Source organism: Numenius arquata, chromosome 2 (genome assembly GCF_964106895.1).
Source record: "Numenius arquata chromosome 2, bNumArq3.hap1.1, whole genome shotgun sequence".
Lineage (NCBI taxonomy): Eukaryota > Metazoa > Chordata > Aves > Charadriiformes > Scolopacidae > Numenius > Numenius arquata.
Genome location: NC_133577.1, coordinates 102641547 through 102663148, shown reverse-complemented (window position 1 = coordinate 102663148; position 21602 = coordinate 102641547). Strand labels below are relative to the sequence as shown.

At 41.4% G+C, this 21602-nt stretch overlaps 1 protein-coding gene across 1 annotated transcript in view; it reads left to right on the top strand.

Moving 5' to 3' along the window:
* DOCK4 (dedicator of cytokinesis 4) overlaps positions 1-9087 on the top strand; it is a 163669-nt gene extending 154582 nt beyond the window's left edge. Inside the window, exons 53-56 of the mRNA XM_074167652.1 lie at positions 1739-1811; positions 4286-4399; positions 5354-5415; positions 8662-9087. Coding sequence (XP_074023753.1) covers positions 1739-1811; positions 4286-4399; positions 5354-5415; positions 8662-9087 — 675 coding nt within the window. The remainder of the gene's footprint in view (positions 1-1738; positions 1812-4285; positions 4400-5353; positions 5416-8661) is intronic.
* The last annotated feature ends 12515 nt before the right edge of the window (positions 9088-21602 follow it).

Sequence of the window (21602 nt, the reverse complement as noted above, 5' to 3'; positions counted from 1 at the left end):
GAAAGATGAGATGCACAGGCAAATTCCTGCACTTCGAGTCCAAATCAAGCCTTTCAGGCCATAGCTACCTTATTTAAGGAAGTTTGATGGACTTCATAGAACAAGATCACTGCAGTACTGCATCTGCTTCCCTCATTGAAATTGATGCTCAAGGTTATCTATGTACAGCTGTTTTCAGTCAACATCCATTTGTGCTTGCTTTTTGATCTCTGGCTGAGCGATTGTGCAGTGTCCCTCCAGCTCTTCCCATGCTCTGAAGAGAAATGCCTGTTGTCATTGACTGGTCAACAAGCCTCCTTGGTTTTTGCACTATTGTTCTTTCTGATGGAGCTTTTGAGGTTTTATATTTTTGGGGTTTTTTTTGCATCTCATTAAACATCCTGTGATTGCTCTTGTTCTTCCATATGGTTTTATATTTCATTATTTTAGTATGTCCTCGTTTCTCTGTATTTCATTCAGCTTTTGTCTCTTGATCTCCTCCAATTTCAGTTGCTTTTTCAGCCTTTGCTCTTTACCTTCACGACAGAAAACAGATGTCAGCACTTCCCTGCCAGATCCTAGAGCACTGCAGACTCACTAGGCAGTGAACATTCAGTCCAGACCAGGCATGAACACAGGATCACGTTTTCTGTCACATTAGAGTACACACATGGTTACACCACCTCAGTTTAATGGTAACTCCAGGAAAACAGATACTGGCTGATCGGGTATGGCTGTCATACAGTATAGATAGGCAAACCTAATGTAGCTCAAAGTCTACCAAAGCATTCACTCTACGAGATGTTTTAAGTCAAGTTGAATTGGCCAAGTAGTAGCTCCTCACTTTGTAACCTGGAGCTGCAACATGTTAGATCAACAATGATTACTTTGCAGCTGGGTTTGCCGTCTTGTGGAACCACAGCGTAGTGCTTCGTTGACTTGGCATGTTCCTCTGTGAACACTGGAAGGAGATACAAGAATGAGATTTGATTTGGATTTCGCTGATTATCTGATCTTGCTTTCAAAAAAAAAAAAGGAAGATAAAAAAAGTGAAGTTCGTTTGTTCTCATTTCCTTTGGAAAGTACATCTGAATTATTGTAGCATTACCTGTGTGCTGTTTGCATCTGTTATCAAGACAAACTAGTGACTCTCAGATTATTTGACTGCTGCCAAAAGAAATAACTAGCAGAATTTTTAAATTTTTTCATAAATTTACTTTGTTTTTTAAAAAAAAATATTCAGAAAAGGAAAGACAAATGTACTTTATGGGTCAGTTCTTAACCACAAGAGAAGTAAGAACACTGCTACCAGAAAAAGTCAGGGTTAGAAATAATACACAAAGCTATTCTAAAATAACAGCCATAACTTGAATATTGTCAAACATTACACCTTGTTCAGATCCTGATTCTGCAATGAAGTTATTGCAAATCTATCCCTGCACTTGTTTAGTAATCTATCGAGGTACCACTTGAGGAATGAGCCTTATTTTGTTTTTTATGTAGCTGGAAACTGTCAGAACTCAGTACATAGTAATCCTCCCTCTGATTCCAGTGTGTAGTGTTTTCAGAAAACTACTCTACTCCCTATTTCTATGCATGTATTTTTATTAAACTGTCTATGTTCTTAGGTGATGTTTATCACTCTACCTCCAAAGTAGACCTGTGTGGTGGGGATTATAACAAAACAGTATTTGTTTTCTTAAAGGCTACTGAGATACAACAGCAGCTATGCCTAAACTGTGCTGTTCTCAATTTACAGAGAATGATGTTTAATCATATTGGAGATGGTGCTTTGCCACGAAGTGATTCCAATCTGCCTGGCCCTGACAAAGGTGAGTGGAAATGCTGCACCACACCAATCTTGGACGCAATGAAAATATAATTTATCTGCCACATTTCTGTACAATGCTAATTCTTTTGACTGTATGTTGTCATCCCAAAGTTTCAAAACTAGATTCTACCTGATTAAATTATGTTAACACTCCAAGTTTCAATACACTTTGCCAAAAAGAGGGGGAACTTGGTGTTCATTTCAGCTGAGTGTTGCACTCGGAAGGGCCCAGAAGTTTGCAGGAAGAAGGGGTGATGGAGCAGAAGGAGCAGGCTGCCTCTGAGGGCTGTCCTTTCTGCTTCTGAAGAGAGACATACGGGGTTGATGAACCTTGGAGATGAACATCTGGAGACTGGGGCAGAGAGAAGCTAAAGAGATGGATTTGGTCCTGAAGTTTGGTACCTACAAGTCCCCGTTACCAAATATTAGTCACTGTGCTTTTGGTTACACTGTGATGGAAGAGAAAAGATCAGTTCATAGTTTGTGGGTTTTTGTTGTTGGTTTTGGTTTGTCGTTTGGGGTTTTTTTCATTATAGTAAATGAGAAACCTATGAATTTCCACAGACAAAAATATTGCCTTTTATAATTTTGTGCAGGGGGAAATTTAATATTGTTGGCACAGTTACTGTGCCAAGATTTCATTATGTGCTCCACATCCATAATAAGCGCCATCATTTCACAATGTGCTGCCCTTTGTGGTACCCTGAATAAAGGATACAGTAAAACAGGTGTCTTGAAAATAATTTTTTTAAGAATATTTTTAAGAATATTTGGCAGATTTTCACCAATAGGAGCTGATTTTTATAAGTATTTTTGTGTCCAAGTTTTTATGAACGTTCAAGTGTGGAATTTTTCACACGGCTGAAAAACACATGAAATAATTTAACATGGAAATGGTAAAACTTTTCCACTGGCCTATGCAGCCAAGTACATTAAGGAGCTGTTAAAATAAAATATTCTCTACTGGAGACTTTAGCAGTCCAAAGAACTGACTGCTTGGATGACTTAAAAGAAAAAAATGGCTTGTAATGAGATTCAGGCATTTGAAGTACCCAGGTCTGGTGCCAAGCCATTTTTAGGATGAGGGCAAAACCATACTGCTAGGTGACAGCCTACAATAAAAAGCAAACGATGTATTGCATATTTTGGCAATAAAATAGCAAAATGATCCTCTAGAAAATAGATTATTCTGTACTCTGTTCTCAGGGTCAACTAATGTGCAGTTATACTATAACAATATTGTTACAGTTATGAAACAAATATTATTTGTACTGTACTTTTTGTATTAAGCCTGGTATATATTGGTATAGTGGAATTCCAGTCCTGAGAGCCCTTGGTGTTGCTATAATTAGCAATAATTGATACCATCAGTTAGCAGAAATACTGCTTTATGCTTCATCTTTGTAAATGAGCACAGAGTCCTTCCATGTGGTTCTCTACTCACAACTATGGAATAAGCAGATAAGAAGGAAACTGTCATGACAAGGCAAGAGTTGTTTGAGGCTTTGAAGGGCGGATGGGAGGGGGGAGGTTTGAAGTGGGCTTTTTCCATTTTTTTATGGGATGTGTAAGAAAAATTGTGAGTTTTAAGTTAGCTTTTGTCCTGTCCATGTTAAATGCCTTGTCTATCTGACTTCTTTCCAATACTGATGCTTACTTGATAACATGAGGTGATCCAGTTCTATTAAGGAAACTGTTCCAGGCCTTATGGGATTCTTCAATTATAAAGTCATAGAATTTGGTAAAAGTCACACAGACAAACGCAACAGCCAATTTTATACATTTCAAGGTGATAGTTGGTTTACTTGATCAAGATCCTCAAACATGGTTACAAACAGTGTATATAAATTTTCTTAGTCCACAATAATTATTTTTATTTCAGCCATCTTCATTTCTTTACATTTTTACTGCCTCCATTTTGTGCCCTTCCTTCCACTTTTTTTCAATTTTGAATTTGTAGCCTGTGCAGGCAACAAAAGACTGTGCGCACTGAAAGCTTTCTGAGGGAGGCTGATTGGAATTTGGCGAGTTCCTTTCTCTAGTCCCTTCTGTATATAAAATGAGTTAATGGAAACGTTTTATGAATAGTCTGTTCCTCTCTGCCTAGAAACCTTCAAATAGGAGTCTGGTGCAAAGATAAACTGATTACATTAACAGGCTTCAAGCTTATCTCCCTTTGTGGCTGGATTTGCAGTGCACCAGAGTGCTATCTCAGCTCCTGCTGTTGTTGATGGTCCCAACTGCTATACAATTCCAAACTGACCTGAGGACCAGATGCATACATCAGGCAACCAGAAGATTGACAGCAATTTTTTAAGAGCTTTTCAAATGCTGATATAATCATGAGAGCTTTCCAGGCATGCTTGTTAAGTTGTTTAATGTTTTCACTCTGTGTTATTTTTACCCTCATGGGTAAAGGCAGGTCAGAGAGCTGGAAGTGTTGACGCCTATATCAGCTTTTTCATTCTTTTCCAGCTGTAAACACCACCCCCAGCAGCTGGAGCCTGGACAGTGGGAAGGAAGCCAGAAACACATCAGAAAGTGGAAAGCTTATATCTCCTCCAGTACCGCCAAGACCTGCACAGACTGGTGAGTTAATGGACATTTCAGGCTAAGCTCCAGTAAAAAAATTATTTACTTGAGGGCTTAGATTCTTTCCACTCTGATTAATATTTAACTTCTTGCTCAGGTTAATTTATTATTTGATTATTTACATGGAAGGCTGTAGAACTGCCTCCACAGGTATTTTCATCTCGTTATATGTTCTCTCTAGCATTCTGTTTTCAATACTCTGCCCCTTCGATTAATAACTGAGTAGTTTCAGACAGTTCATTCTGGTACTAGGGAGGATGATCGAATTTAATCTTTTGATCTTAGGATAATTGGGCGTTAGCAATCAGAAATGATCATTAACTACAAAGAATCTTACTGGCAGAAAATGCACAGTGATCATGGAAGTACACGAGTCCTGTTACTATAACTAATTTGCCTTTCAAAAGATTAATTTCCATGTAAAGAAAAGGCTGCTTAAGTGATACTATAAATGTAATTGTTCTCAAGGGAGTGAAGATGCTTTTTGTGCTTTAGACTTATGCCTCAAAGTATGTCCAGGCATGTTTGTAGTATATTTACAGGTAAATGTTTGATATAAATACATTATGTACTGTCTTTTTTTCTTATTTTACATAAAAATACATAATAAATTTCTTAAGAGAAGAACAAAAAGAGGAGGGCAAAAGTTACTATACTGACTATTTTTTGAATCCTGTTACCATTGCTGGGATATAAACCAAGTTACAGTGGTATTAAATTTGTCAGAGAAGATGGATGCAGAAATTTCTTATACTTCATTGGTTGTACTGCAAGGTAATACTGAGAACAAAGTAAAATAAAATCTCTAAAACTGTTTATAGCCATCAGGCAAGTACCAGGAGGGAACCAAAGATAATGCTTGTGTATAGAATGATCTCCTATCCACTTAAAAAGATTTCTTAGTGAAAATTGTAATACCAAGAGTGCACTGAAATCTTTCTAACTTTACAGCATCACCAGCAAGGCACATAGCCTCTGTTTCCCCTTCTCCTGCTGGCAGATCACCAATGAAGGTACTGTCTTATTGCGGTGAACCACCTTTGTGGAACAAGTCATATGTGTTGTTGGGTAGATAGTATATATTTAATATACATTATTTGGGATTATATTATGTTTTCCTTTTTTTATCATATTCCTATACAAAAACCATTCACAAAAGTAAGTAGTGATAACAATTACAGCAGCTCTGAAGATTGTCAAAACCGCAGGCAAGAAACCTAAACTTCAGACTCTTCAGCTTCTCACCTACATGGATAATCAAGCTCACTTGAGTCAGTGGACAGAAGGGAGTGTAAGAAAGAAATATAAGAGCTGCCTGATGGTCCACCTGGTCCAGAATTCTGTCTCCAACAGTGGCAAAAAAGGGAGATGTCAGCTAAGGAGAACCTGTTGTGCAACCCATTGCTCTTGCTCCTCTAGCATCCAGAGGTGTTGGATTAGAGGGTGTGTTAGAGAGTTAACCCCTGCTTCAGTCATTTTAATATCCATTTCCTCGCAGAATGATCCAGCGAGGATGTGTAAGAAGTTGGAAGTAGTTTGAAGCCTGACAGTAGGAAGCATTAAGCACACGCTGTGAATAAGCATTGATTCTTCTCTGGCAGTTAAACACCCGTAGCAAGTGGGGATGCAGGCTAAACTGAACTGGTTACCTTTCTATTTCAAGATATTTGAATGTGTTGGTACCTGCTTGTTGCACAATAGCTATTTCCTTAGAAAACTTGACCAGGAAACCTGTGTCTTCCAGAGCACTGGAGGATGGGAATACGCAGACTGCATATTCCAGGCAAACCCCGGTACTGACAGAATGCATAATATTAGTCTCTGCAACCCTGCTGAAGCTGAGATAATTCTGCAGTCAGAAATAGGAGGGTCAACAACCTGGAAGGGGAGAGCAAATAGAAAGGAGCTCGTGAGTTGGGGCTTCAGGCACTCAGGTGCGAGGGCAGAGGGAGGCAGCCCTGCTGAAGTGGTCCCTCAGTTACCCAGAGCCTAACTAATGCTGCAGAGGTGCACATCTCTTGAGGAGGAGGAAAGCCACACCCCAAAATGTCTCCTTTTCCCTTGAGGTCCCTAATCACAAGCCCACAGTCATTTTCCTGTCATCCCACGAGCCTGTAACGTTTCCACTTGAGGCTGCACAGTGGTCCAAGTTCAACATAGAGCAATTGTGCTCGGCATCAGTGCCCCAAAGTCCTATAACCATAGCATACCTTCTGCTGAAGTGAGCACCAATCCCAGGTTTTGCACTGGCTGTTTACTATAAAGCTCTTCAGAGCATTAGGATCTTGTGCAAAAGGTGAGAAACTCTCCCTTTTTTCCTGAGTGGACTCGGTACTGATGATTCTTAGGGGTGTTTCAAGCTTGTCCTAACACTTTCTTCTAAAGGTCTGGACAGAATTTGAGCATTTTGCAGCCAAACTCCGGATTGCCACTTGGGAGAGGAAAGCTGGCCCAGAATACTTCTCAGAGTAGCTGGATCTCACTTTGAGCATCTGTGAATTTCCAGACTGTTTTGGTGTCTAGACTGTTACTGACTACTGGTACAAGCAGTCTGCGCTGCTGTCAGGAACCAAATGCATACCCCTGCTCAGCTCCTAAATTGAAGCAGGCAGGGTTTACACTTATTTTCTCTCATTTTGAATGACAAAAACAAAGGTCCTAAATCTTATCTATGATCACTTAATCCAAGTGTCAAGTCTTCTTGGAATTTGAACCAATTACATCATTTATTTGAAAACCTTGACCCTGGATGTCTGTGGGGGTAGGAGCGCAGCTGCAGCCTCCTCACATGCAGAGGAATGGAACCTGAAACAAGTAGTTAAACAGGCTCCTCGCAATGTCTGAAATGTCTTCAATATGTATTAAGCTTTAAATAAAACTTGCTCTGCTTTTCCCTAGCCATATACAGGGCTCAGTTTTTAGCCTTTGTTCCAGCTGTTGCGTGCTGCCAGAGAAGGCCAACTTAGTACAAACTCACTGATGTAAATGAGGATTATTTTTTTTCCAGTGCACTGTGGATCCAGTCCTAGATGGATAACTAAGATTTATCTCAACAGCATAAAGTCAGTGGAGCCAGCTCTATACACCTATGCCACCCATGCCCCTCTCCTTTCCCCCCCTGCCCACCCGTTGTTGCATGGCTCACACTCCCTCCTCAAGCCGAGGAGCTGAGCGCCAACCAGTGTAACAAGAATTGGGGTGAGAAATTTCTCTCTGACATGACTTCTCCATCCCTTTTTTAGCCCGTGCTGGAGGCCATTAAGTCTAGATTGTCTCAGGTGGCTCTAGTCAAAATTAGATATGTTGCAAAAACTTTACAACTTGCAAAGTACGGCCTAACCTTTTGCAGTTTTCAGTTGAAGCTGCTTCACTAGAGTAGGACTGCTCGATGTTTTTAGGTAGGGCTTTACTGTCCCTGCCTTCTATTCATTGTCAGCGCTGTTGCTGCCGCTTGGGCCCTCAGCTCCCCATCCCTCACCTTCCCCCACAGACCTGTGATGCCGCTGGTGCAGCCATTTGCAACCTTTGTCCTCCCTTGGACCCTCGTCCCCAGGACCCACAGTGCTGTTTTGTGCTTTGTCCAAGTGGCACGGTGTGTTCGAGGAATGCCTGGGAGATGGGGGAGAGGAAGGCTGGAGGAACTGTGGTTCAAAATGCCGTGTGCAGCAGCAGCAGCAGTTAGCTCGGCATCCAGTCTGGGCTCCACCTCCGACGTTGGCATTATGGCGCACTGGGAAATGATGGCACCATGTAAATGCACTTCCCATTGCATGAGGGTGCACTAAAACCGTGAGGAAAAGCTTTGGGGAATGAAATCTGAACGTGAGAGACAGAAGTAGCAGCCGTGATGGGAATGCAAGTCCTGGGCTTTGGCATTAGGGGGCAGGACACCACTAGGTATGCCCTGTGAGGGGTTATGCCTTTCACTTAAAGCTAGGAAAAGTGAGGGTTCATTTTAAAGGCTTCCAGATTTTTCCAGAGTATTATGATAGTAAGATAACATTTAAATACAGTTTTACTTCCACTTACATGAATTACTGGCATGAGCACTGTTTAAAGCATACATAGGCACTCCTGAAATTCGTTTTTTATTGATTTCTTACTGGATCTTAATTAAACAGCGATGCAACCGTTTACATTTATCACGCTTCAGAATCTCTGCGCTGTATAATCTGTGTGTTTTCAGTCTGAGCGCAGAAACGCTCTCCCTCATTTAGTCCAGGTAAATTCTTCTTTTGCCCTTTCTTTCCTTCGAGCAGGGGTCTGTGCAGTCATTCACCCCGTCTCCAGTGGAGTATCATTCCTCGGGGCTCATATCCAACTCCCCGGTGCTGTCGGGGAGCTACAGCAGCGGCATCTCTTCGCTCAGCCGATGTAGCACGTCGGAGACCTCGGGCTTTGAAAGCCAAGGCAGCGAACCACCAGGGACTGTCCCAAGCTACAGCGTGTCTGAGGAGCCTGTGAGAAAGGAAAGCAAAACCCCGCCGCCTTACAGCGTGTACGAGCGGACTTTGAAACGCCCCGTTCCTCTACCTCACAGCCTCTCCATCCCGCCCGCTGCCGACCCCCCGGCGCTGCCGCCCAAGCCCCAGCTGGTCCGGCCCAACAACCTGGAGAACAGCAGCCGGAGGACTGAGCAGGTGCCCCGGCCCCGGCCTCTGCCCCGCAAAGTCTCTCAGCTATGAGAAGCCGCTTTTGTATTTAATTGCAACCGATTCTTTACCGTTTAAGAAATAATATTTTTTAAAAATGGTAAAAACCCGTTTAGTTAGGCACTTTAATATTTCGCCCATCTTTTCTTTTGAGTAATTTTGAAACGCTTACTAATATTATGTTGCACATTTGAAATGAAATTACTAATTTAAGTTGCCAGATATTATAGGAAGCATGAATGAGAGGATTATTTTTTTTTAATTTCGTGGTGGTGAATACTGATAAATGCTTTTATTTGTACTTTATTTTTATTTAAAAAATTAAACCTAAACCCATATAACTCTCACGCGAGTTAGCCGAATGCTTCTTACAAAATACAGAATATACTGACTGGATCTTTACTACTAGAGATAAATGCACGCTTTCTAACAAAGTAGTCTGTAGACTAGGATGTTTCTGCAAGTAGGCTGAAAGTTGTTTCTCTTATCCGATGAGGAGGTTGGTCATTTCAAATGTCTGTGGAAAACCTGAGATATAATGCAAGTTATACTGCAGAGAACTGTTGTAAGAATGTGGTTTGGAATTTTTGAAACACACGCTTGGTTTATGTTAATTTTAAGATGGAAAACTACCTGCGTTTCATTCAGCATACAGCACCGTTCTGGTGAACCTTGGTATGGTTTTGTGCCATTAGTGTATTACTGTCCCTGTTGCATCCTTTTAATTTTGAGGTGCAATTTACTTTTATTCTTCCAGTCAATGTTTTATTTGTTGTTTTAGTTTTGTTTTTTAAAAAGCTAGCAGTTTGCTAGTAGAGGTTCTCTGCTGTTTCTGAAAGTTCACCCTAAAATACAATCTGCCTATGAAATAGGTACAAATGAATTGTTCATTTAACTTTTATACAAGAATCAATACTGACTAGCACCAATGCAATACACTAAGTGAACAAATTTTTAAAGATACAAATTACTGGATATTGATCAATGAATTTCAAAAGCTAATTTGTAAAGGTCATCAATAATTCTGTAAAAACCTAGCAAAAATTCTGAACAGCTCTTTGGATGCGTATGTACCAGCGGAGTCAGGTTTTGGATTTGCTTTTTAACTTGAGTTCATCACCATCATCTTTATTGTAGGAGAATGGTGTTTGGCCTTAGGTTGTATTTTAGTGACTGGCATCTGAAGAGCTCTGGAAAGGTAATGCCAAGCCGTAGGAATGTGGAGGGGAAAGAAAAAAAAAAAGCACCTTCTGTATGTAATTTTTGTATCCTCTTTCTTTTACTGACTGTTTAACATGTGCTTGGGAAACAGATGTGTGAACTGCATTTTAAATCATGCTGTTAAAAATATTCTCCCTCTTTTGTTGGGAAGCTCATGTTGATTTTAGCTGTGTGTTTGATTTGTTGATAGTTTAACTGGAAGAAAGTGACCACTTTTTATATTCTCTCAATTAAGCCTTCGGCAGTTACAAGCTGTTGACGGTAGTTATAGAGGTTTTCTATAATAAATGTTCAAGTATTTTTGTACATAATTGGTAAATTTTAATAAGGAGTGTACCATTATGTGAAAAAGAAGCAAACAGTTGTGTATGCAGTAAGATTGTTATAATTATGCCAAATACTTTATGTATGGAAAAAAAGAATATTTGTAAATATGTGCTTTTAACAATAATTCTGCCATATTGACTTTACAATTTTGAATGTCAGAAGAAATTAATATATGTTAAAATATTTATGTTTTAGTGAAAGTATTCATAACTTGAAAAGGAACATATGAATTTTAGCTTTGTATCTTGCTGATTTCAAAGTCTGAAATTCCTTGAACTAGCTCTTGCTTTCTACTATAACATTTTTGTGTCTGTAACCACATCATAAAAGGTGTAGAAGGCTACATATTTATGCTGATATAAAGAGGTAATGCCTGAGATTTAAATAAGGTGTCACAAGTAAGATAACAAAGCTGCTTTGATTTTATTTTTTTTTCCACCCCTGTGTAGTTTAATAGATTTTGTTGACTAGTGCTTGAGCACAGTATGAATCAGTGTTACTTGCTCCTAAAGCCTTTTTTTTTTTTTTTTTTATTTCTGGCAGTGAGCAGAGTTGATGACTTCATCATTCGTGTGCGTTACTGAAGTCAGCTTTGCAGCAAAACATTTCATGAAGTTTCTGTTTACCTAGACACTCATATTGGTTGCTGCATAATGTTAATATGGAATAAAAGGACTTGATTAATCTTTGTAGTACAACTTGTTTTCTACAGAATAAGAGGTGATAATTCAGTTTGTCATGGAATTAAAGTTCCGACTCCTTGTCTTGCTAAATCCACTTTTCTTTTTGTTAAAAATCTCCTGATGGGTCTGGTTTTCTCCCTATTTGGATCCATAATTGCTTTGTGAGACAATGGGGAGAGTATTGACCTGCTCTTCTGAACCAGTGAAGAATGTAAAATTTACTAGGAGAGTTCACTGTAAATTAAACTGCATGAACGTTCTGTTTTTATAACCACGACATCAGGAATACTCTGAACCATAGCAGACGGTGTAAAATTGACAGAGTACTCTAAAACCGAGCTGACACTTTTTCTGCTTAGCCAGTTTTGACAAATTGATTCTGTAGATCAGCTTTCCAACCTGATTTCCTATAACAAATGTAGTATGAAATTTTGTTATGTATGTTGCAACACCCAGCGCTTGAAAACCTAATGTAAATAAAGGTCTCGTTTGAATTTTATGTATTACTCATAAATGTAGTTTTATCACTTTCTGGATGACAGTGAGTAATTCAGAAGCTCGTATAAGAGGACCTATGAGAACAAGTTGCTGCTACTACTCAGTAGCTTGACTGTTAGCCAACCTGCGCATAATAGGTGAGATAATCTTGTACTCAAATACTGCATTTGAGGTGCCAGTACCTCTGGGATGCCACAGAAGTAACGACAAACTCAGCTGGCTGGCTTTGAAATGATGCAATTGGGACCCGGCTAATGATGAGCTAATACCTCTGCAGTGTGAGTGAACACGATTATCATGATATCCCGGGTCAGACGATAGTCAATAGCCCGTGTCTTGAAAGAAACACAAAGTTGGCGTTACCCCTTGATAGTAAAGGTTTTGGGGTAGTGCAGATATGACCCTGTTTGCATGGAATGGGATGTAGCTATGTGTAAATCTTCTGTATGAAAGTGGCACCTTGCCCTCCTGCCTGACCATTCTTCTTGTTCACAGGTTGTCCCACAGCGTCTGTAAAAAGCACAGTGACCGAGTGAAAAGTTACCAATAGGCAGGAATCAATGCCTGAGGTACAAATGATGAAAAGCATCTTGTTTTGAGTTGTAACTGCGGTCAGTGAGGTGTGTAGCAGCATTGTATCGGCAACCCCAGGTGCTGACAGACACGGCTCTTTGCTCCAGAGCTCTGCTGGTAGCCCACAACACTCTGATGATCCAGGTAGAGCCTTGACATATGCTAGCCAAAGGGCAGAGCCCCATCTGCTGGGACAGTGTGAATGGATATTCACCACTGGTGCCCTTGAGATTCTGACCTTGAAGCAGGTTCTGTAGGAGAAAGCCCTTCCCATATTAATTTAATTTGTCTTTATCTTCTCCCTGTCATTTTAATTCAGCTTTTGACATATATTTTATATAGGAAACTAGGATGATTAGTTGCTTTAGATAACACTAACAAAAAATCTTGTGATTAAATGGCTAAAATATGCAAGCCTTAGGAATATGAAAGGTTTAGAGCTGCATACCTCATGTGCACACTAAGCATGAGAATGGAGTGACTCTTCCTGGGTGATAAGACTGCTGAAGAAAGAACATTAAATATTTTTTAAAATTGGATTGTTCAGTAAGGAACTCGGTTTGCTTGTAATGACAGTCTGCCCATGAACCTCAAGGGTAAAGAATTTCTAAATCCTAAAGCCCTGCAAACTATGAAAATATTTCCCTGGTTTTGCTAGAGAGTTTTTTTCTTACCTCATGGTGCATAATTGATAGTGTACTTTGCCATGAACATCTCAGTATTTTAGGGAGCAAATCCATGTCCAAATTTCATAGGAAATAGCTGCTCTGATAGCTCATAAGCTGATGAAATTTTGGTTATATATTGAAATGTTTTACATCATTGGTTTGCTATTGGTATTATATTCAGTAGCGTATTTCAATTTGTTCCATTTCCTGAGAAATTATTTTGCAGAGGGATTCTCTGCGTTACATTCTTGCTTATTTATTTGTTACGGACTGCTATCGCTGCTAGGTTTCCTTGACCTTGCCGACTTCCCTCGCAGTGTTTCCTCTTGCTTTTCAGAAGAAAGGCCGTCAACAAGGAGCTGCTTCAGCCTTTTCCTTGGGGGATATTTCAGGAGCGCAGCCTGAAGGGGATGTCACAAAGGCACGCATCCGCTCCCGGGGGGAGCATCACAAGGGCCTTTGGAACAAAAGCTGGGGGTTGGGGTGGAGAGTTTACCTGTAGGAGTTTGAGTTCACAGACATAGTGATAGCTCAAGGATGGGGACTAAACAAATTTACTAAAACCAGGAGGTGGGGTGTAGGTAGTGTCCTGCAGGGACTAAACTTTGCGAAAGAGTGAAACTCAGTCCCAGGTCCTGATCCTCCTCTTTTCACGTAAAAAATAGGTAGATATGCTTTATCTTTTTTTTTTTTTCAAAGAGATTTGTTGAGAATGGGATAAGGGGAAACAAACAACTCCTGTGCAGTCAAATGTTGAATCTATAAGCCTAAGATGACTTGAGAGACCATTGCTCTGGGTCTTTGGGTCGGCCGCTATTGAAGGGATATATCTTGAGCAATGCTTTGTCCTTACGCTCTGAATACACTCTGGTAGAGCCAAAGCAGAGAGCTCTGCAGATCCAGCTGTCTGCACTCTTTGAGCTTCCCTGCCAGTCTCATTTTTGCCCTCTGCTGCGAGAGGAGGGCTTGCTGCTGCAGGGGTGATGTCTGGAGTGGAGTCTGCCACTGCCTGACCACTGTGTTTTTGAGACATTCACTTGACCTATGTAAATACGGTGCCACGGTAAAGCCAAGGATATGACACAACACCCAGTAAAATGAATGCAAAGGTTCATATCGACGTTGTTAGAGGCTGGCACCTGTCCAAGAGGAGTTGGGCGAAAGCAGCCAATACCTAATGAATTTAGTCCCCCCTGAAGAAAGTAAAACAGTCTAATGCTGACCACAATACACTTTACAATGAACGGAGCACATCAATAAACCCAGCTATTTTTTTTCAGCTAGTGCATTAGGAGATGAAGCAACAAATACTGCTCTGCTGTGCTCTTCTTAAGGCCATTAATTGCAGCAGAAGAACTGGACAGAGGCTTTTTATGTTGCCAAGGAAAGTTTTCTTGCATCTGTAGTCCCCCATCCAAATTCTGCCTCAGAACTGAAGCACATCCTGTCAATACCCCTGAAGCCATAATTCAGTGAAGTTTTTATAGCTGTAAAACCTGAGCTGCATGATGATAAGCAAGCAAAATCAAAGCAAGTCGTAACCTGCTACTTTGAACATACAGACAGGGTCTATAGGGGAGCAAGCAGGGAGACAAAGAGAGAAAATTGTTTTTCAGGTCATAAAGATCTATTTTGACTTCTGCAATATTTGCTACTTTTTAAGAAGTGATGGATTTTTACCCCATGCTTTATTGGGTTTTTTTCCTCTGTATGAGATAATGCTGGGGGAGGTGGCTTTCTCTGGTGGCCACGTAGGTTTGAATAATGTTATTCTTCTTGTGCCTGCAGAAAATGTGAGTTTTTTCAATCATGCAGAGAAAGAAAAGGACAGAAAAAAAGAGGAAAACAGAAAATACTGTGGTCAGCTTTATGTGATCCCTTAGTTTGAGGTGGTCGTGTCCAGGGTTCTCTAGCTGGTCCTTGATCCCAAACCTTCAAAGGGTAAAGTTCTAATTGTGAATTTACTGCTTGTTTGAAAGTAGATTAAAAATAGCTTCCCAAGCCCAGAAAAGAGCCAACAGCACTCCAGGGAGTGGATTGTGTTTGTAAGCCTGCAAGGACCTCCAGCGTTCACTGTAACACCCCCAAAGTATCTGAATGGGAAAGGATAGCCCCTGAGAGACACAGGTTCATGCATTGTTCCTTAACAGAAGTATTCACTTTCTTCTCCTCTTCCCCTTGTGCTCAAATCTGCCTGGCTGAAGGTGCAAAGAATCATTTCAAGAAATCAATGGATGGTTGAGGTTAGAAGGGACTTCTGGAGGTCATCTGGTCCATCCCTCCTGCTCAAGCAGGGCCACCTAGGGCATGTTGCCCAGCACTGTGTCCAGGCAGCTTTTGAATATCTCCAAAGATGGAGACACCACAATCTCTCCCTGAGCAACCTGCGTCAGTACTTGGTCACCTCACAGTGACAAAGTGTTTCCTGATGTTCAAAGGGAACCTCCTGTGCTTCAGTTTGTGCCCATTGCCTCTGGTCCTGTCACTGGGCACCACTGAAAAGAGCCTGGCTCCTTCTTCCCTGCACCCTCCCCTCAGGTATTTATGTACATTGATGAGATGCCCTGAGCCTTCTCTTCTCCAGGCTGAGCAGTCCCAGGTCTCTCAGTCTTTCCTCATAGAATCACAGAATGGTTTGGGTTGAAAGGGACCTTAAAGATCATCGAGTTCCAACCCCCCTGCCATGGGCAGGGACACCTCCCACTAGACCAGGTGGTCTTGACCATTTCCAGGGAAGGGGCATCCACAACTTCTCTGGACAACCTGTTCCAGTGTCTCACCACCCCTACAGTAAAGAATTTCTTCCTGATATCTAATCTATATCTAACCTCTTTCAGTGCCATTACCCCTCGTCCTGTCACTACACTCACTGATAAAGAGTCCCTCCCCATCTCTCCTGTAGGCTCCCTTCAGGTACTGGAAGGCTGATATAAGGTCTCCCCGGAGCCTTCTCTTCTCCAGGCTGAACAACCCCAACTCTCTCAGCCTGTCCTCATAGGAGAGGTGCCCCAGCCTCTGATCATCTTTGTGGCCCTTCAATGAACTTTCTCCAGTATGTCCATGTCTCTCTTGCGCTGATCTCTCTGTGAAGTGTCCTGTAATCATGAGATGGATTAGACAGAATCCTTGGCAACAGTCTCCTTCTTCAGAGTGAAGCCCACGCCGTACCTGTGCTGGCCGTCCCCACCGCTCTCCCTGGAGGCTGCGTGGCTGGCATGGGTGAGGGCAGAGGAGGTGGCAGGGAGAAGGAGCTGACACGTGGGGAAAGCAGGTTTTCCAGAGCCGGGTCAGTGGACCTGGATTAAGTGGCTTCTCACACAGCTCTGGCAGAGCCCAGTGTTATATGCAGTTGTCTTCTACAGCAAGCCCAGCTCTGACCTCCTGCGTGTTTACTTTCTCCCCCTGCTCAGCTTCATTCCTCATCATGAAATTACAGCTAGGTTTCAAAATATCTGCTCTACCTTTGCCTTTGCTCATCAGTGGTGGTGAGCTTTGCTGCACTGTATGAATGATAAACTGTCATGAGCTGCAGCACTGTAAAGAACACAGAAACAGTTAAAATGTCAAATTCTAAAACAGAATTGCCATTCATCATTCTCCTTTGGTATTACTGCTTCTGTGGTCTGAAAAAAAAACCCAAACAAAACCAAATCCTCCATTTATTTAGCCTGAGAACTGGGAAACATAGCTGATTTTGGAAATTGTCTTAGTGAGCCTTTTCTGGTTCAGTGCTATTTTTACTGAAGACATCACCAGCCCATCTTGCAAGCGAAGATTTCCGCAGTTGTGCCAGATGAAACCGGGCACAACTTGACTGACAGGTCTTCAATTCTGTGTTGGCTCATTAGAGAGATTTGTATTCCACACCGAGCTGAAGGAAAGAGGCTGACCTGGGACACTCTGAGCAGGCACTAAAACGTGGAAGCAGCCGCAGAAATGATGGCAGATGGCAGGGTCAGCTCATTAACTGCATTTATCCAATTGAAGCCTTCCCATATATCGTCAGGTAACAGTAAAAAAAATCATCTGTCAGAAATTCCACATGGTCATAATTGATCATCAGTAATAAATCTGTTCCAGAACAGGCTGCCAAAATCTCAGCTATGATCATGTAACTCAAACTAATTAGCAATCGACAGTTGCTGAGATGAGTTGCTTTGGTTGGGTAACGAAAGGAACCAAAGCCGTGACTGCTGTTGGCAGAATAGAAACCTGTTTTGTGAAGGTTTACTGGGCTGACAAAACATCTGGCTAGTTTGCTGGTTTGGCCTTTCTTTGATAAATTGTGTGTTGCAAAAAACAGGGATGTAACTTTTTTTTTTTTTTCAGAAACACTGATTATACATAAATGAATAAAGACTGCAGCTAGATTAACCTGGATTTGCTCTGAAAACCACGTTTATCCCTGATTTCTACCTTGGCATCTAAAGAAAAAGGCAGTAGACAGAAGTCTACTTCCCAAAATAAATAAGAGACTTGGTTTAAACCATAGTATGAATTTGTTGTTGACATAATATTGCCAAATTTCAAATAATAAATTAAACTTTTATGGACTTATCCGTGCTGCACTCCTGAAGGAAGACTGCGCTACCCCAGCAGGCTGGCTCTGCCTGGGCCCACACCTTTACTTGGAGGCACCAGTTTAAAACTGGTGCTCTGAAACGTGTGCGACTGCTTGCAGCGAGGCAGGGTCTCACAGGCAAGAAAGCATCCTGCCATGCTGTCCTTGCACAGCATACTTAGCAGCACCAAAAAGAAATTAATTAATAATGCCAGAGAATGTCAGTTTTTTAATGTCACTGGTGAAGCTTGAGTCTGGCTGTGGTGCAGTCAGCAGCACTTTGCAAAGAGTATTGCTACAGTCTGGGTTTATTTTTATCCAGAGCAGATAAATTGCTGTGGTTCCTCCTCAGGTCTTCTGCAGGTGTCCTATTTTGTGCGCCCTGCCTGAAGAGCAGCCCACTGACGAGGTCAGACAGCAGTCAAGGGAAGAATGAGTGATCTGCCTCAGTCGCTTTGCCTGCATTTGAGTAAGTGCCTATTAAATGATGCTTCTGCACAGCAGAGTCGGAGGAGCTCAATGCAAGCAAAAGGGCAGGCTCCCATCCTTTGGCGTGCTTTCCAGGGAGAAATCGCAGCATCGCAGAGCCAGAAATTAAGTGAATAAACAACAGATCAGAACAACTGAAATAGTGACTCCACAGGGAAGGCTGGTCCTGGGTGATGGGGTAATTAAGTTGCATATATTGCTGTATGAGTTCTCAACACCCACAGAAAAATGTTGCAGGTAACATTCAGGTCAAAAAGATGTTGAGTTCTTCAAAAGGGATATCTTTCTGCTCAAATAGGTTGTAAAGGGACTCTAGTGTCTGATTTTTTTCTAAATGTGTTTGGAATAAATAGCAGAGACGACTGGCGGATAATGCTGTTAGGATGTGTTAAAGAATAGTTTATTATTATTTTAATGACCTTATAAAATTATTTAAGCAAAACCAGCTTTCCAGTGCTTGTATTCTCACTTTATGCATTGGTTTTTCTCTTCAGACTAAAGACTCTTTTAAATTTGGTGGTTTATTAGTAAGAGGGGTTTTGTAGGCTTATGTGTTATGCAATCAGGACTAGCCGTTCATTTCTATGCATAACTGGAATTCTTCATACAATGAGAACAAAAGTATTTAAACTTCAAGACTGGATCACTAAAATATTTTTGCTTTAGGCAGATTGCAACCTACATAATTGTCTTTAAGTTCCTTCCTCTAAGATCACTGTATGTAATAGGAGTATGAAAAATGTATAAATGATCTGGTACATACTCCGGGTGAAAGTGGAAGCTCTTTAAACCATTTACAATCAGATAGTTCTGAGGCAATCATCTTCAATAGACTGATCTTGAAATGCTCTGATGTGGGGGAGAATTGAAGCAATAGAATTGCAATTACTACGAAGTTGTTGTTTATTTCTGTAATGTGTTTTGAAATCAAGTGATGCTACACATTAGGACTTCAAAAATCCTTTTTGATACGCAGCACGCAATTAATAAAGACACAAAACAAAGCAATTCATATTCTTTCTAAGCTGCCAGAAATAAATGATAGCATGTTACAATCTGCATTTTTTTTTGTCTTTGGACAAAAGTAAAACCTGAAGTAAACTGAGAAGTCTAAAAGCACAGTTAAGTGTATTAAATCCTCCAGATTCAATAATTACCAATGAAGTATTACACACAACATTATCAGAAAAGCATGTTTTATTCCACTAAGTGATTGCCAGGGTAACTTTTTGAAAACAAAAGTTCGGATTACAGTGTCATCCGGATGCAGTTCCACAGATTTCAGAGTACTTATTCCCAATTTGCAAGAGCCAAATAAATCATGAGAGTAGTTTTCCCTTTATCTCTCCAGTCCTGAATTCAGAAAACTGTTCAGCTTCCCATGCTGATTTCACACCAAACTACATATAAAGGGATGAAAATGCCCGTCCCAAACACACACACACAATTCAAATCCATATACTCTGATCCCTAAACAAAGAATTTTAGAATTATTACCTTTAATTTCTATTTTGTCCTCACTCATACACAGAATTTGCCTTTGCAGAGCTGATGGTTTATGTCCTAGTAAGCCCCCTAATCAAAGCTGTAGTGGGACTCAGTGTATGTGATTTACAGCGCTCCCCTGAAAGTGCAGGAATTTTAATCTGATATTTGGTCTTAGTTCATGCTCTAATTTCTGTGCATCATACGGAAGTGTGCTTTCTAACTGATGCAAAACAAGTGGATTGTTCTTGCCTCACTTTTCAACCAAGATGTATAATGAAAGTTTGCCATCGTTGTACTAACCACACAAAATATTCATGATGCTTTGAAATATTTCTTAACTAAGAGGTTGGAGCCCACTTAACCAGTCTTACCAGCTGAATGGGCCTGCTGGGCACCTGGGGCAAGCACTGGGACTACGGGGGATGAGCAGCGTCTCTGCGTTTGCGGCATGGTAGGGACTCAGTGCCCTGGCTGTTCCTAGTTGCAGGGGCACGGCTTGGTTTTGTGCTCTGACCAAAGTCCCTACCTTTGTCCTAACCTCCCTGCTTTTGGCTCTGCCTTCTTTGGCTAGTGGATAGAGGCGGAGGGCCAGTGCTGCAGCCAGGCACGGGAAGAACTGTACAGTGCCCCAGGTAAGGAACACGTCCCCTGCCTTCTCCTGCCCTTGGACCAGTGCTGCCAACCAGGGGAGAAGGGGCTTTTGCAGGCGGCGAGATGTGCCTGGCACGGCACAGCCACTGGTGCTCCCTGCCTCCAGCTCTAACGCGTGTCTTGCTGTGTCTCAATGGGCAGTTGTTATACGTGTGGTGTCTTAGTTGCTCTCCATTGGAAAATGCTCTGCAGTGCTCTGTCATCCACAGCTTCTACAGTACCTGAGAATGCTCTCCTTAACAGGCTACCAACCCAGGCTACCTAGAGCTCTCCTGGTAAAGCTGTCCCAGTTTGGGTGACATAATCAGCCATTTGCTGTATTGTCAAACACAGCGTGACTCTGTTCATGCGTTTCTGGGGGGAGTAGGAAACCATGGTTAAGTACTGCCTCCAGTCTGCCTCGCTAATTTCATTTTTCATTTAATAGTCACCTGCTGAAGCAGAGTCAGAGAGCAGCTCTCACAACTTGTTTAGCTCCCTGGGTTAGCATTTTGGTGAATAAGACATCACATATATCACCAGCGGCGGCAAACTACCACAGTACATGGCTCCTTAAAAGAGCTAATGCAGCTGCCTGTCCTCAGCGCAGGATTTGGGACAGCACTTGGGACTCTCTCACCCGAGCACACTGAGGTACACGAGCCTTAGCAAAGGTGGAGCTCCTACCATAGCTGTCCCTGCAGTTTTATTATTAACTGAGGAAACCAAGTAGCTTCAGGTGGCCACCCTGAGGACCAGCTGCACCTGGGTGCTTCCCCCAGGGAAATGCATTCCTGGGGGTGGGAAGGAGGTGGAGAAGGGCAGAAACATAAATGTTGGGTACTCGTAGTTGGCATTAGAGCAAGCCCTAAGTATATAAACCCAGAGTATTACAGCCTTTGTTTCCTTCCATGGGATATATATATATTCTTTTGATATATCATGTTTTATTGGCCATTTTGGTGAAGAATTCAGCTGGCCGTAACTGAACACAATTTTCTAAAAAATGCTTATCAGCAGACATTATATTCTGATGATAATCTTTTGATCTTAAAGTTCAAAATTATTTTTTGCTAAGCCTTAAAAGTTTCATTGTGTACGAATTTTTCCAGCGGTCTGAGAAGAGCTTTGAGGGAGAAAATTAGCCCTATAAGCTTACCTGTGAACAAACAAATATAAGCAAGTTATAAACATGATTGTTCTTAAGTGAATGTTATCACTAAGATTCATTTTAATGAGACACGAAAACCCGCAGTGCAATGCCTTCATTTGTCCAGGCAAGAGGATATATGCATGTGTGTAACAACAGAAGTCTGGGAAAAGCTTTAGAATAATTTCCATTGATTTCCCTAGTTGCTACCACTAAATTTCATATTTTTAGCGCCTGACAAGGCTGCTTGTTGTGAGATT